The following is a 17,323-nucleotide window of genomic DNA, read 5'->3' as shown; positions in this document are numbered from 1 at the left end:
AAAAGAAATAAATCCTACAAAAGGGAAATGCTCAAATAAAATGCCTCCGCGGTTCTGATGTCAAAGGCAAATACTTAATTCTTACCATTGAACAGTTGACTGACGATTTGTCAGCAGAAATGTCTATTTTTAGATCTGAAGTTTCATGTCGCGTTGCTCGGACATAAAAATAATAGATCTTGGAAACAGTAAGAAAAATCGACGTCTTCTGAAACGTTCGAAATTGGTACAAATGTACAAAAAAATATGATTGTACATTGGTCATTGTTTCCCAAGATTTGTTTGTGAATCTCGATGCTTCTCTTAGTGCGCTGCATTGTATTTTCTTGTGTTCTTTCTTTTTGATTCTTTTTCAACCTTTTCCCCAATTATATTCTAATGTTGAATTTTCCAACTTCTCTTCTTATTCTTCTTATTATCATCATTACCATTATTTATTCAAGGAGGATGAGATAGGCGGAGCATGTAGCGTGCATTGGGAGAAGAGAAACGCGTACACAGTTTTCATTGGGAATCTTGAAGAGCGGAGACCATTGAGGAGAACCATTTGTAGGGGAAAGTATAATATTAAAATTGATTTTTGGAACTCGGGGTGGGAGTGAGTGGAATGGATTCATCTGTCTGAGATTAGCACCCAGCGATTCCAAGAACCCCAGCAGATTAAGGCGTATTATGCCTGGGTATGATTAACCATGTAACGTCCAGTGGTAACTATATGTACCACATGGTTTTACATTCAGTAGCCTGGAATTTTGTATTTATGGTTTTTATATAATTTTTAGAATAAACAGGGATTATTTCCTCAAACAGCGTCAACTGTTTGATCTTTGTGATGGAAATATTTTTTTTCTTTGCGGTATGGACTGAGTTCTTAAATATTATTTATACGAGCTTCAACTTGAAATGGCTGGTTCACGTCTGATAAACTGAAGTCTAGTGAAGGGATACATCGCTTCCTATAAAACTTAGATATTCTGCTATTCAAATATTCTGCTATTCGAATTTTATACTTGATTGTTATAGTTGCGAATGTCACATAAAGTAGATGCCAGACTTAGTAAGTAATTGAACGACGGTCTGACAGATGAAGGGGCGGTCTACGAACCAGCAAACTGACAGACTGAACCCCGCGGGTGTTGCATAGAACGTTCTCCACGTGGCTGTAAAGGAAAGAATTTCTACAGTCCTGTCGGGGTGCGAACCAAATCCGTACAATCCGTGGACAGTCATGTTACTGACTGAGCTGTTGTTGCCATGTTAGAAGAGGCCTCGTTCTTGCATTGTGTTCCGAACACAAAGAAAATTCATACCTGTGTATTGTGCAGTGCGCAGTCTGATCTTATTATGCAGGTGTAGCGCTCCCGTAGCTTTGTTCAAGCTGAATATGTGCTCTGCCCCCTTCGTTGCCAGGGTGTAGGACGGCGAACGTGCCCCTAGGGACAGTGCTCGTACCACTGCTAGCGGCTCAGAGATCGGGATGTCCACTGGTACTGCTACTTCGACAGCGGGCATTGGCGAGTAGAGACCTCGTACTGAAACAGACGAATCAGAAGTTAGCTGGGACTACTGAATCGAGGTGTGCAAGAAGATTGTTTAGCATATGCAGACGGTCTCCAGAGATAGGACCAAGGCAGAGGCAGATCAAATCGACTCCGGATCTCTATTCTCTCATATCTGTAAAATGGAACTTATACTGAAGTCCCTTCTGTACGGTATGCTACCTTCTGAGATGTGTGCTGATGCTTTTACCATTGGCAGGGCGATCAAAGATAATACTTGTTGACGTAAGCACAACAGTGACAGTGAGCTGCATCACGTATCAGAATCGATGCCCGAATAACAGTTGACCCAGACAACCGGGCGGTTACGAGCAGGTGTACAAATTCCATGTCGCTGGTTTGTTACCATCTTCACAGACGGCGTACAAATTGAAATAAATTTAACTTCAACAAGAAGATTCTGGGTGGGAAAGTAAAGAGAGGAAGGTGTGGAGAAGGAATAAGGATAACGAAGACTTGGAACGAAAGGAAACAAACTAAAATAGACGGTGAATGAGAATGAAAAGGACGCAGACATAAATTGGTCCTGGGGAAGGGAGGGCAAGGTGATCCAGTTCCATCGTTCAAATTTCTTTTCACCTACTCTGTAGAATTATTGCATAACTTTGCACATGTGGTAACGTGTCGGTTGGAATTAGTTGCGTTGCTGAAGACAGAGCTCCAAAGTCGTCGATAAGGCAATCGGCGTGAGTTGAGGTTTAGTGTTATAAGTGTTTGGTGTTGGTTCAGTTCATTGGGCCAGGATCCAAGATGCAACGATGAACCTTTTTCATTAAAATCATTTATTACTGCCCTCTGGTTTCCCTAAGTATCCGAGTCCCGTACACTGCCACAAAATTCGTGTTCTTGTGGAAGTAATCGAAATATTGGCACATTTAACGTTTCTCACAAGGAAAACATTTCTTAGAATAGTAAGGGAGTGAAGGTTATGTTGGGAGGCTGAAGTGTTTACCAGTGGAACACTTCTACAGTTGATTTATTTAATTATCTAATAACAACAATACTTCAATTGGGGACAATTTATTGAACCGCACGATACAAAAAGAAAAATTAAATTACAGGCAACCATTGAAAGGGAAACAAAGAGAGAAAAGCAAACACACAAGTTACAAAAAGAAAAACAATTCAGGGAAGTACAATAAGAACTACAGATAGCTCTACAACAGTTTATAGCTAGTCAAAATAAGTCCTAAGGAATCCGGAAAATAAAAAATAAGTTAATAAATAATAGTAAAAGGGCAAAATATATCAGTGAGTGTAAACAACCTTAATTCTACATGTACATAGTCTTGCACATTGCATTGAAAGATATTATGGGGTAATAATAATAATAATAATAATCTTGAAATACAAGGACCTTCTCATAGAAATACAGAGAATGTGGAAAGTTCAAGCAAAAGTGATCCCAGTAGTTATAGGGGCAACAGGAACTGTCTCCAGGTCGCTCAGGAAATATTTGGCCAACATTCCGGGCGAACACGACGTCAGGGAACTGAAGAAGACCGCCATTTTGGGATCTTCATACATCATTCGAAAGACGCTGTCGTTAAATAAAATTATATAATACATGTGGCACAACGCCACGGTAATCTAGCGGTCAGAACACTGGCCTTGTAATCCTGGGGTCTCGGGTTCGATTCCCGGCGGTGCCCGAATTTATAACTTGTGTTGGGCAAGGCCGTGATCTAGGCAACACGGAGTTTTCCTCCGTGGCATCCCAACAATTACTCCATTCACACACAGAAGAAGGCAATGGCAAACCACTTCTGGATCATCTGCCAAGAACGTATATGAACAGGTCCCAGTCCGAGAAAAGGATGGAAGGATCCTGTTCATATGGACCTGTCGTCAGACAGAACACTAATAATAAATAATAATAACATGTGACACTTGCTACAAACAATATGTATCTCGGAAATAGCTGCTGCCGTATGTACCTTAGGGACAAGGTCTGTCTCGGGTACATGGAAGTACATACCTCATAAAGTTGAATAGATGGGATAATAATAATAATAAAATCAGTAAGCTAAATTAGAAGAAAAATTATTATTGCAATGGAAAAAAAATATTGAATAAATTATGCACATCTCTGTGGAAAATGTGAAAGTCTAGTTGAATGAAACAGGTTCTTTTTCAAATATGTAGACATTCAGTTGTTTTTATATTCGTATTTCTACTTGTTTGGAAGCCGAGATAGGTGGTAATGCGGTCACTGGGGTCGTGAGTTTGAATTCCACTCGAGGAACGGTAGTTTGCCCTCGTCTGTCTGTCCGTCCTATGTTGATACAGGTCTTGCGGCTGACCTATTACACTGCCCAAGGAGTATGAATGTCGAAAAATGTTCGAGTAACCTGGCAGAGGAATTCTGCTCAAGTGTCTAAGACTTAGGATAGGCTTTGAGACCTAAAACACACACTCACACGGTGTTTAGAAAGAAGCGTTGGGCCATTCAGTAAATTTGATTGCTTAAGGCCACAATATGAGGGATTTGGGGGGGGGGGACACGCAGAGCCTGAACACGGAATATAAACAAGTGACTATCTGAATACATATGTCGGTTAAACAGATTAAGGTTCATTTATAAAGAAAGAAAATAAAACGTTCTTGTATACAGACCCTGAGAAACCTTAAATACATTATTTTGTACTCTTGAAAGATTTAACGTGATCTTGAATTTAAAGCTGCTATTAGAACGCGGAGATCAGACTAAACATAACATGCGTCAATAAATGCAAAGAGGCGTATTACCGAAATGCTCTGTACTTGAAATCGGGTAACAATGCATATTTATGCCAGTCGACTCAACTACAGTGCTTCATATTATCATAATGAAATGTTTAAAATATTCCATCATTATCAGACATTACGATGTAGGATTTTGAGGTTTTCATGGCTGTGAGTCTGAAGATTGCTGTCTTCAGGGTTATTGGGCCGTGTAGTCTGGTAGAAGTTTACCGACGTGGATGATGGAGGCAGTAAGGACCTCTGAAACGTCGGTAAACTTCTACCAGAATACACGGCTCAACATCCCAGAAGGCAGCCATCTTAGATTATAGTTCCCTATTGTTTAACATAGCCTACTCTGCCAGTACTTGACAGACTGCCTCAAAATTAAGTCTGACTCAAAGTATCACAGTAATCGAGGCGAGACTGGGCATTTCTCTGGAACCCAGAGTTGACTGCCTACAGCTCGGCGCCACGGTAATCATTGCCTCAGGTTATAATTTGTTTGGAAATGTAAATAATACCATAAACCATTGTTGTTTTCTGCAAAGTTTCTAGGTATTATTCTACGAATTATTTTAATACTGTGTACAAAACTTTATAGTTTCTACGTACGGCAAACATTCGGGGATCGAAGAAATATCTTTTCCTTTCACAATACATTTTAAAATGTATCTTCGTCTTTAAGGCTGTGATGCTCCTTAATTCATTGGCAGCTTCTGTTAATCGCTGTGGAACGATTGTCCGCATATTCAAACAGCGCAGAAGCCAACAAAATGTTTACACGCTATTTTAATGTGGTGGCTTACGCATTTCTGTGCATAAATTGGCACTCTGCAGTTGACATAGAGCCGTAAAATATTCAGATAATTTACTGCCCTACTAAGTATTCAAATAATTTTTTTGAATGAGTAAATTCTGTATAAACAAGCCAGTTATTAAATTATACTCATAGGATAAATAAAAAACAAGTAGATAGATGAATAAATAGGGACATAAATAACTCAGAGAACAGATAAATGAAGAAACATGTAAATACATAAATGATAAACGGATAAATTAAAAGGATTACAAGAATGAGATATTAATAAATAAAATAAATCATAAATTAAAACATAAATTACCGTAATTAACATTAATAAAATTTAAAGTAAACTTATGTATGCATACATGCACACAAACACAAATCAATTACTAAGAAAGTGACTGAATTAATAAATAAATTAAAAGTATATAGATAAATAAGAAAACGGTAAATACGTAGTTAAGCAAATAGGTAACAATACATAAAGAAACAGGACAAACATAAATGCATACTTGAATAAATAAATAGATACGGTAGTAAATAAATAGCTGACATAATAAACTAAGACTTAAAGAAATAATCATGCAAGTAAGTAAATAAATACTTGATTTTGAGTGCGAGTTGGTGACGTTCTGATCTGACCTCAGTTGCTGCCTGCATCTGTTGCAACAAGATTTCGTCATGCATAGGAAATTATGCAGTCTCTGTGAACTCGAGTGGGCGTGAGGTTACCAACCGTAGATGCCCGGGGAATCTTGCTACTTACATGTCTTATTTAACCTTTTTCATGTGCTATAAGTGCTACCACAATTACCACTACCAGTATTTCTTAACTCAGATTGACTACATTTGTGTTACTATGGCACGGGCTGGAACCTACTTTGGAGAAGGTTTAAGGCTTCGAATCAGTCTTTTATGCTTACAATGGTGTTCATTGTACCGATGGTGGCTTTGTAAAAGAGTAAAACGGAAATTACTTATGGATAAAAGCCTCAGACTTCCATTACCGGTTACCTATTGTGAAAGTTTTTATGAAATTTGCTGTTCAAACCTCGTAAAATAAATCTACGCAATTGTTTTCAAGCGCATGTTTGTCTTCGGTATCTTCAAAACTGAATATCAGTTGTTGCAGAAATAATGTAATAATCCGCCCCAATATACTAAAACGACAGACTGCGTATAAAGTGACCTTTGGAATTTATGTATAACCAAGCTTACAAATTTTTCTCCTTGTTTTGTATGATACTTGGTATCTTACATTAAACGAAAACAAATTGAAGGAGCTGAGAATATTTTGATCTAGGTGAAAGAAACCGCCAGTTGAAATGGTAGACTAGCGACTTAATCCTTTAGAGCTGAGTGTTTAACCATATGCACCATCTGCTTTAACAGTAAGTAAAGCTGTAGTACTTTTTTGGGGGGTTTCGTATGATTCTGTGTAAACAGTGATTAATTCCTTAAATAGTATTAACTTGTAATGGGGAAGTGTTGTGGACTGAATTATTTAAATACCACATTTCATCAATTGAAAGCCGCACTTTTTCACATTTTAAAATTTCTGAAATTGAGTCTTGTCTTAAATGTAATGGCGTCTATGGTACAACATACACAAAGACAGCGACATAGAAGATTTAGAAAGTATTAATTCAAAGAAGTTTTATGTCTGAATATTGAAAATTTCTATTGTAATATACGTATTTTTCTTCTAAAATCTAGTACTAAATAAAGGGCGCATCTTAAAATCTAGGAAATATGATATTGTTTGGACGCTTCAGCCCAAACGGGTTAATCATTTGCCGAAACAGTAATTCCGAATGTACGTACGCCAGACCTTTTATCAAATGAAACAAAGTAAACCAATTCCACAAACGGTTTGCATAATTGTGTTGGCGGTTGAATAACAGGAATTTTGGTGAAAGTTCGAAATTGCATCCCTAGAAGAGTAGTTTCGATTATTGGCTTCACTAAAATGTCCAAATCGGCTCTGTAGGACTATACAAACTGTCCGCGCGTTGAGCGACAAGGAAACTTTGTCGGGAATAAAGGAATTTTGGATGTTGATGCCTTACCCTTGTTCAGTATCTATGTTGGTAACAGAGCTAGCTTTGCCGATTTAAAATATGTTAGACCAAATGAACAAATATAGAACCTTTCATGTCGTGTGGATATTTGTAATATTTTGTAAATAAAAAAGTATTTAGCTATGACGGACCTCGATGAATCCCAGACATACTAATGGCCTAGGAACTTTGCCTTCACCGTATAACATGTAAATAAGACCACAGTATTCTCTCAGGCGGTAAAACTGCAATAATTTGTTCACTTTTAAGTGCCCGAGTTAGGAAATTAATACATGAATGATCGTGTTATATAGTTGCTGGTTATTCAACGACGCTATATCAGTTGATGAAATTATCCGTTGGCGCTTGATAAGGGAAGAAAGTGGTAAAACGAAATTGAAATGATGGATAATTGAGATGCCCGGATTTATTTTGCTGCTGTCTTTTGGAGAAATAGGAACTCCGTAAAGCCCTCACTTTGGAAAACATCCTGGGATGACTCTTTTGGGATGCTGGAGTGTGCTGTCTGGTAGAAGTCTACTGACGTTTCATAGCTGCTGCTTGCCTCCATCATCAGGAGTTTATCTACTACTAGTGTATGTGTAATATAAACACACTTTTAGGAATATACGCATTAACTAAACAACATTCACCTTAATTCTATAATCCTATAGCATAAGCACTTTATCCTTTTGTACTACATACAGCTTCTAAACAGGCAACTCCTATAATACGATTTATAATTTCTGTTGGCTTCTAGTTTCTGAGAAATTTCCTGTTCTCCAAACTACAAAATCCCTAGCAGGGACGTTAAAATAAATGGCGTTTTCGTGAGACACCTAGGTTGTGTGCTAATAATTACTCAACATATACCACTGTTATCTGTAAACACTGAAATTCTCGTACAACCCTATAATGTGCGATAGTGTTATCGTTCATTAGGCAGATGCCAAAAGCGTGTTGGTTCCCCGTTATAGCTGGTGTCTCCAGTTACTCTAAGCTCTCCTGGAGAATGGGTGAACGTGATCTCTGTGTTTCTACTATTTGGCTGTAGCAACAGTTCCCAGAAATAACCGTAAAAGCTGCAGGGGAACGTACTTAAATGTTATGCCTTGCTTGAAGTCTTTTATGAAATTATTTTTCCTGCGTAATTAAACAAATTAAATCAATAACATTAATTCGGAGGGCTTAATTTAAGTTATTTTGGAGGGTAGCCAGTCGGTTTCTTGTTTTTATTTCCATTCTGTTCGCAGTTTCCTATATTTATAGTATGACTCAAAGCTGTTCCAAGTTTTTTGATGTTTTTTCTTGTATCGGCAATCTTGTGTCGTAATTATTCAGGCAGTCTGACTGCAGATTCGACACAGCAGAGATCTGTTTACCGGGATCAGCTTTTTAATTGTTTCTTTTATCACCATTTCCGTAACGTTGACTCCTGACAGCCTCCAATCCAATGGGTACTGGGGCATTTTCCATGTGCTAAAGGCAGTCAGATATGAATGTGGCTGGTACGATGCTTGAATGCATTGTAGCCGTATTAAAGTAATAGTTATTTTAATATTAATGACTACTAACGAAATGAATCAGAAAATAGACAGTGACAGCACGCCAATAAGATTATTTGAAACAAAAATGGTTGATAAAAATAGGGAGATTTACGTTGAAGATCTGGACTAATTTCAAGATAAACAATTTTGTTGTTAATATCGATAGTCTTTTTCTAGATTATCTTTTCACATTTTTCACATGGTGTGTTTTGTAAAGAGAAATGTTGATTTGCGTCTTGAAGTTTGCCCTCTGCCGCACCTAATGCGGCATAACGTCGTTAAATTAAAACTGCCTGTCCTCGCTTAACGAACTCAACCCAAAGGGCGTTTAAAGTAACTGCCTCATAGCGTCTCGATGCAGTCAGTTTAAATGGCGCGATAATTGATTAAGTTGGATCTTTAAGAAGTAAATTGTGGGATAGGAGGAGGGTGTAAGTGGCTGAGATTAGTGTCCAATATCGTGCTTGTTAGTGCTGAAACTTCATATCCTATAACAACACTCTTTATGAAGCCTGAGTTTCTCACAGCGGTGAAAATGTCGATGTCCGTCTTTCGGGGTTATAACTTGGAGTGGTCTTGGTGGCAGGCAGAAACGTTTTGGAGGAACATAACTGCCTCCATCTTCTGTGGTGATATATTCCACGCTAAGCACTGTCACTTTTCAGTGAACGCGTTGAATATACCCATGTGATTTGGGCTGTTTTCTGTATTTTTTTCCGAATGCGACGCCACTAGAAGTGAATTAGTACTCATCGTATAATTTTCGGGCGGTTCCGGGTTGAAATCTCGACCCGGAGACCGGTTACCTCGAGATATATCGTGGCTTTGCTCAGGACCTTTTGGAAACAGCTCGTATAGTACGTTACCTTAAAAAGGACGCGATGGCTTCATTTCCTTTTCGATATTCGCTACTCATTCTGTAAATCCACGCTTTACCTTCGAAGTTACTGAAAGCGTTGTTAAATAAACCATAAATAAACAAGTACTTAAAACATAAATTAGAACTTCAGTAGGATTACTTCAGTACGTACAGTTCTGATGTGCGACGGGAGAAAATATGTGAAATAACTTCAGTTTATCAAGCTGCTAAGTGACTTGGAAGGTACGTTCATTAGAGACTCCTTCTTCGGTTTATGCACAGTATTATGCAGAATGATAGAATAATTTATTCCGGTTTCGAACTCTTAACTTTAATGCACTGAGTGTAATTACTACAGCTTCTGACGTGTAACCTTTGGTGCGAGGCTAGATTGGAGATTAAGACGATCCTAATTTAAGATATTTCTCATGCGACGTTTATAACCAGCAAAAGGGAACAAGATAGTGGGAGAAGGGGATATTTTCTTCACTTGCGTGCGAGGCTGAAATTCACGCAACTGATTAATTTAATATATATATATATATATATATATATATAAAAGAAAGGAGTTAAGTATTCCACAATAATATGGGTTTATAAGTGTGACATCTTTCTAATTTCCATCATTTTATTTTCATTAACATTGTAACCGCATTCATTGGTTTATAGAATTATTTCTTCTAAAAGATGCGGATTTGTTGAATATAATAGTATACAGGATGCCCCTAAAAAATTTATACAAACATTCAATGAATTTGCGTTGCTCGAAATGCAATCACCCTCCGCCATTTTGTATATCTGAATTATGGAAAAAGATGACTGCGGTGCCAGCGAACCTCGGGCATACATCGTGTTCGTATTGCTGATGGGTTGGCAGTATGAAGTTTATATGTAAGCGGGATATTCTCCATTAAATTTTCAGCAAATTTTATACATTTCCATCATCTGGCAAAAGAGTTACTAGGTTGACGGCAAACATACGGACGATGAGTGAGTTTACCTACAACGACGTATTAACTGGGGAAAATAATAGCCCGCATTATTTGTAGGTCAGGGTTGTTCTTAAACGGGTTTTCTTTCGGAATCGTGAAGAGCTGCCAGCTATTATATTTTAATTCTAAGACATTACTGAAATCATTCATAGACGATAATTGTTAAGATAATCATCAAATTTTCTGCATTTTATGAAACATCAAAATTCGTTACCATATTAACAAGAGTCCGTCAGCAGTCTAGTGGACTGCATTCTGATCTATTTAAATCCAGATAGCACTTTTACACTATGTCTGTAAAGATAAGCTTCAACGTTATTCAGTCATCTATAATTAGATATCATATTATCTTGAGGTTCTGGGCTAAAAAATGTTGTATGCACTTATTACTTAGCCCATGTGTAGTACAAGTCGTGCCTAATCTGTATTTCTTAATTTTATCATTGAAATAAGGTGACTATTTAGGTTCTCACGGCGGCTATTATAAAGGTGGCTGTCTTGTGGGTTGTTTAGCCGTGTAGTTTGGTAAAAGTTTACCGACGTGTCAGAGGTGCTTGCTGCCTCGCCCTGATGATGGAGGCAGCAAGCACCTCTGAAACGTCCGTAAACCTCTACAAGACTACACGGAGAAAAAACCAGCAGACAAGCTATTTTTACTGTAATAATGTTTTGGTAATACGAAAATATTGATATATTTAATTTTGGAGACTGTGCTGTAAATCAACAAAGATAGATTTTTTTGCACCTTATGTGTTTCTCCGATGTTTTCCATAGGAAATTATTTCGTGGTAAAGCGTGCAGATAATATGGAAGCCATAGCGTGTGTCGTGGTGGAAATAAGTTGAGTAAAAAGAGTTTTAAACAGCTAGACATGTTCAAGTGGAATTTCCTTTAATAATGGATAAATCTCGGTTTATTTGTCGCGTGCAGAGTTTTTGTAGTAGGTACACGATAAAATGTTCTCTTAAGCCGCTGAAGCAGATAACGGCGAAAGGTCATTCCCAAATGCCCGCCATCTCGCTTTTCTTGTACAGGGTCATAAAAGCTCTTTTGGTTAATTAAAATAGATTAACTACTTAAGCTGTAATCTTGGCCTTTAAGTTTCAAGATAAATTGTGGCATGAAAATGAAATAGTTCTACAGTTCAAAATTCATCATAGTGTAAAGATATTATTTCGGAAACTGGCCTTCTTCCCATTTTCAGGTAATAAACGAATGAGAGGAAATTTGTGTAAAAACAGTTCACTTTCCACAAAAATCTTTAGGAATCCTTGGAATGTTTTTCACAGACCCAGCTTTATTAGATTCTCTGCAAGAAGAATTGGGTTTGTTGAATCCTTTGAAGCCGAAACTTCTCTAAATATTATTTAATGATTCAGTCCGTACCGCAAAGAAAACACTTCACAGTTATAAAGATAAATTGGTTAATGGTATTTAAGGAAATGATCCCGGTTTACATTGAGATTTTTCTGAAACCGATATGTACAAAATTCAGAGCTACTGATTGTTAAGTAGGCGGTACGTATATTTACCATTGGTGTTTAAATGGTTAACGAGCTTGAAAGAGTATTTTATTTCCCTCCTTAATGTTCTACTTGAAAACTAACTATATATACGTAATATGAACAATCTCCAGAGAGCATTCTTACAACATAAACCAAATTGTGGATTGTTTATGGACAATATAGTGAAAGAAACCAAATTACTTTTATCGCAGAGGAAGCTGAAACAGATTTCGTGGTAATATCTGGTGCAGACAATTGCCACAGTGATGCTACAAGGCAACTGGCATTCTTTTATTTTGTGGAAAAAACACTCGCTCTGGAGTTAATGCATCCATTTCTCACTGCCCTAACACCAACGTCCATTTTATGTTGCAACAAAACGTCGACAGAAGCAGTCTTCTGTCTCCGCACAAAAACTCCTCTTTATGTCTCCCACTAACCTCAGCTCCTCTGTGATCCTTCTTCTGTATCAATTGGGAGCTCGGAGATAAATGTTTCTGACTTCTGCAATCTAGGCAGTACAGAAAATAATTATCGAAACTGCCGTATTTACAGTTCTGTTATATTACGCTCGTACTTCTGGTACATTAATTATTCTTCTCGTGACAGCTGGTTAAGGGACGTCTAAACCAGCCTCTGCGCGTGTGATGTTAATTGAACACTATCGGATTAGCGCAGTTAGGAACAGCATTGAAGGTTTGCACGGCGATTACGGTTTGAGATATATTGTGGAAACAGCCTTGCACCAGTAGAAATTGGTGTTTTCACGACGATTTCCCTGACGATGGTGGTAGCAAGGACCTCTGAAACGTAGAATTTGAGGTTTTCACCGAGCGTGTCTAAAGATGGCTGTCTTCTGGGTTGTTGCACCCTGTAGCATGGTAGAAGTTTACCGACGTTTCAGATGTCCTTGCTGCCTCCATCATCAGAGCGTAGCTTCTTAAATCACTCTTTTGTCCTTTGCCTTCTATTCTCTTCCTTAGCACCAGTACTTAAGATAATACTTATTTATGTTTTTTTGGTAATCATTTTCGAGTTCAGTTAACCCTATAAGTCAGTATTGCAAAATGATGTTTGCGCAGCGTTGAATGATTTGTGTAAGGGATAGGAAATCGCAAAATATTTATTCTGTAATTAATATTGTGCGTGTAGTGGTCCCTTAATAATCACTGATTCTTGGCCGATAAAATATTCTGTAGCTTTAACTTCGGTACATTATGAAGGGGAGAGGTCAGTTTTACGCGACGGCTAAATCACTTCCACCGCGGGGGCATAGCCCATAGTACAGATTCGATAGGAGATAGGCTATATTTTGTAATATAAAATGAAAAAGAAAGGCTCAAATGTATTGACATTTAATATGATACGTTTGATTTTTTCGAATACGTTAAAAAGATGGTCTCATTAAAATACTGAAGGATATTGTGATAACTGGTACATTTTGCAGCGCAATTGCATAACTTATTAATAAGTGATCGTATAAATAATATCTAAACTAGGATATTTCTAAACGATTGAATATAGTAAGAGTGTGGAGATGAGAATCTGGTTGTGTTGTATTTTTGAAGAGTATCGTCACACATTCAAAGTTTGGTGTTCAATTGACCCACTCTCAGTATGACGCAAACGTGGGTTTATGTTATGTACGTAGCGAATGCTAACAGCAATAAATCTGTAATTGATTTATTATCTAAAACAATAACTAAAACTTTGTGTCCGTCCCTTAACTACAAACATAGTATATTGTGTTAGTTCCATTTGGAAAGTAGTTACACGCTGTACTGAACTATGGGCTCAGAGCAATCCATTTTACGAATTATAACTTCAGTGTATATCTGAATGAAATACAGGTTTATGGTAAAGCGAGCGATTAACAAAAATAATAAAATTCTCTGCAAAATTTTGTGAACACCAATGTTTCAACCACAAATACAGCATCATTATCTGTTATTTTATTATTTGTTATTGTCAGTTATGTTTGCATTCTGCTCTATATAAGCTACTTCATCGATAAAGTATCGTTAAAATGTATTAAGAAACAGATGTTTTGTACAAAGAGCGAGAAATTAAACTTTCAAAGATGGAATATTCTCAGCAAGGAGACCTAAATGGGTACATTTAGGTTTATCTTTCTGTACCACACTACATATGACGTGAGAATGGAAGTGTGTGCTTGCTTAAGACTGCTTGTACTAGGCTCGTGGTTGGTCTGATACATTGTGAGATTTCATGGAAGTACTTAATTTCGACCTTGCGTTCAGTATCTTATGTTCTACGGTACGACAAGACTTATGTTTCCCCTTATTTCATTAATATTTTTCAGCTAGGTATTGCCCTTTATAAGGTTATGGGTTAAGGGTTGTTGTGCGTGACTTGAGGCAATTACGACATGGGTTCGTCTGCAGCGAGCAAGTCAGAGCCGTTTGTCTCTCTCTGACTTCCCGGCAATAAACATCGAGAGTCCGTTTGCTGAGTGGAGAAGATGACCAGTCAGCCATTGATGGTTCCCTGTGGGCTGTTATCTGTGTTGACAAGGGATGGCTGGGGGATTTTCGCGTGATGAATGTTTGTGCAACTGAGTGTATAAGGCAATAGTTTCTAGGAAGCCTACTTACCACAGCCATTAAGTGTGTTCATATTATTGCATGGACAATTAATATGTTACTTTTAAATCCCGGGGATGGGAATGTCTAACTGTACGATTTCAGGTTCTCGCGGTGTGATTATAATGATGGCTGCCTTCTGGGTAGTTGTGCCACATAGGATCAACCTGGTGATGGAAAAATGTATGTGAACGATATGAAGTGGTGTCGGAATAGGGTTTTACCGCAAATTTGAATGGATGAATAAATGAATGAACGTAATGCTTCGCTGATCACTGTTTTGATCCATTTTGTGACTGAAATTTGATCTGCAGTTATAGTTACAATTTGGCATTGTAAGTAGCCGTCACCAAACTGCTTGCTTCAAGGTCGCAGAAAAAAGTACAACGTTGGAACACGAACCGCGGAGCCCAGGCTGATGATGACAGCTCAGAACTCGCAGAGTAGCAAAGCTAGAAACGCTGCTGTATTGACTTAGAGCCACACTGAAAGGGGAGAAGTGGGAGAGAGAGAGAGTTGAATTCCTTCCGTGGCCTTAAAGCATGCAATTTGGTGACGGCTACAATAGGGCAGCTTTTGTCCTCATGAGCATCTCTACAAACCTCGCAGCAGTTAATGTCTCGCGTCATGCTGTACGCCCTAATGATCGCTGTGAGTCGTTTGTGTGCAGAGCGGCCAGTGTCGATTCACCAAGAAGACAAACATGAGACTGGCACCAACGCAGCACCCCGTAATTCAATCAAGCTGCTGTGTCAACACGAGCGACTTGATTGTCGACGACAATGAGCTATTTGGATGTTCTTTATACGGCAGAAGTGTGGGTTTTAAAGCACCTTAAGCAATTCGTTTGATTACGCTACGGTCTGATGAAGTTTGTTGTGGCTCCAATACATTTATTCACAACAAAGCTGAGTTCGTGAATGCTTGTAATTTATATGAAGATATGAAAATCTGGCCGCCCTGGGGTTTGGTGTGATTTTGTACGAACCCTTTTTTTTCTTTTTGGTGTGATACAGAAACTATGCCCCCCCTCTGAGATTTCAGTCGTCCTCCAATTTAGATGACGGGAAGATATTTAAAGTTTATTTCTCTGTTAAGTCTGCTTACAAGCGCTGTCGGCGCTGTAACACGTAATTAAACCCCTATTTTGTTTTCGGTATTCGGATGGGCAGATAATTGTACCGGCTTGTTTACCTATGCCTCTGACTCACAGATTCACTTTTTCTGCTTCCGTTGTGATAACATTCTGCTTGTTTCTCTTTATTCCCTTTTACTTCCATTGCCTCTTCAGATCTTCTTGAGTAATTACTGCCAAATATTATTATTAATTTTCCTTCTGTTTTGTACTAAGATATGAAAATCAACTGAAGTGCAGGGACTGAAGATTAAGTCGAAGTTCATAGTAAGACCACTTTTTCGCCTCTTCCTTTCTTGTTGTTTCGAGTTCCTGAGTATTTTAATTTATTTCGTTTTTATACATTGTTAAAATTCTTCTTTAATTTCATGCCATTATTGTCTTTTTTATGTAAATTCCACCACATAGGAGCGCATTTTTGGTTTAGAAGGCTTGCTTAAATTTATCTTTGTAGAAAGATTTTGGATAACCCAAAATTCTTATGAAGTAACAGGATTAAATATGAGCAAAGCGTGAAGCTGATCACTGATCTGCACCTCGTGTCAACGTTAAAGTGCGTCGTGCATTATCTTACATTCCATGCATGCCTTCATGGCGTCATGCTTAGATACAGGACAGTAATGGACAAATTTAAACACACTTTCTTTGCTTCAGATTGAATATTCGTGGATGATGAAATGTTGTATTAAGAGAGTTTTTTCCTTTAAAATTGCAATTCATATTCATGTGCTATCCATCGTAGTCCGAGTAAAATCTGCAGTAAATTTGAAGGAGCTGAAAGCACATAAAATGAAATTGCGAGCTACGTTTGCATTGTAGAAATATATAAATAGCAGCGTTGACGCTCATAAATGACTTTATGGCGCTATATTTGGGTGATTCAATTATCTTGTTTGATATCTGTGACGTCCGGCCGTAACCACAACAGTTTAATCAACGAGTTAGCGAAGAAATTCTCATCACTTCACGAAACGAGGTGGGAAGAAAATTTGTTCTTAGCCCCCACACATTACTTAATATTTCAGTTGTCACCATGAATAAAGAAAGTTACGTAAAGTTTCAACATACTAGTTAACTCAAGAATGCAGATTTTAACGTCACTGGATCTGTCGTAAGATGTCTGACACCAGATGGACCTGAAAGATTACCATCTTATTTTGGCGACAACATTTAAAATACAAGGTTAAGAGAAGATAAGACTTCGGTTGTATCCTACCATAACTTAACAATATTTAACAGGACTTCCTGTTATCAAACAGAATTTTAAGAGATTAAAAAAAAAACTTGCTGTGCGAGTATGAACACAGGGCATGCAACATGTATTGTATCGTTCCTGCATTTTCCTTCTGAAGAATGTGAACATTTGTTGTAAATTACAAGATGTGGAAAAAAACATGTTTCTGTATTCGTAGTGACTTTTAAACTGTAGTAACTTTCCGTTAAGACGTCCTGATTTATTAGTTCATTAGTTCCGGAATTTACTGCAGGATTTATTGGAAAGACTGAAGTTGATTGTGAGTTATAAATGGGGGGA

The 17,323-nt window shown here is 37.8% G+C and overlaps 1 protein-coding gene across 2 annotated transcripts in view; it reads right to left on the bottom strand.

The window, feature by feature from the left end:
- Ret (protein kinase receptor Ret oncogene) overlaps positions 1-17,323 on the bottom strand; it is a 103,037-nt gene that overhangs the window by 46,797 nt on the left and 38,917 nt on the right. For both annotated transcript variants that reach the window (XM_087358778.1, XM_087358779.1), the window contains exon 2: positions 1,311-1,532. In XM_087358778.1, coding sequence (XP_087214904.1) covers positions 1,311-1,532 — 222 coding nt within the window. The remainder of the gene's footprint in view (positions 1-1,310; positions 1,533-17,323) is intronic.

This window comes from Zootermopsis nevadensis, unplaced genomic scaffold (assembly GCF_977971745.1).
Source record: "Zootermopsis nevadensis isolate Lab colony 2312 unplaced genomic scaffold, Znev_1.0 Znev_ptg000030l, whole genome shotgun sequence".
NCBI lineage: Eukaryota > Metazoa > Arthropoda > Insecta > Blattodea > Termopsidae > Zootermopsis > Zootermopsis nevadensis.
Note: the sequence above shows the minus strand (reverse complement) of the source record. Positions and strands in the feature narration are given on the sequence as shown.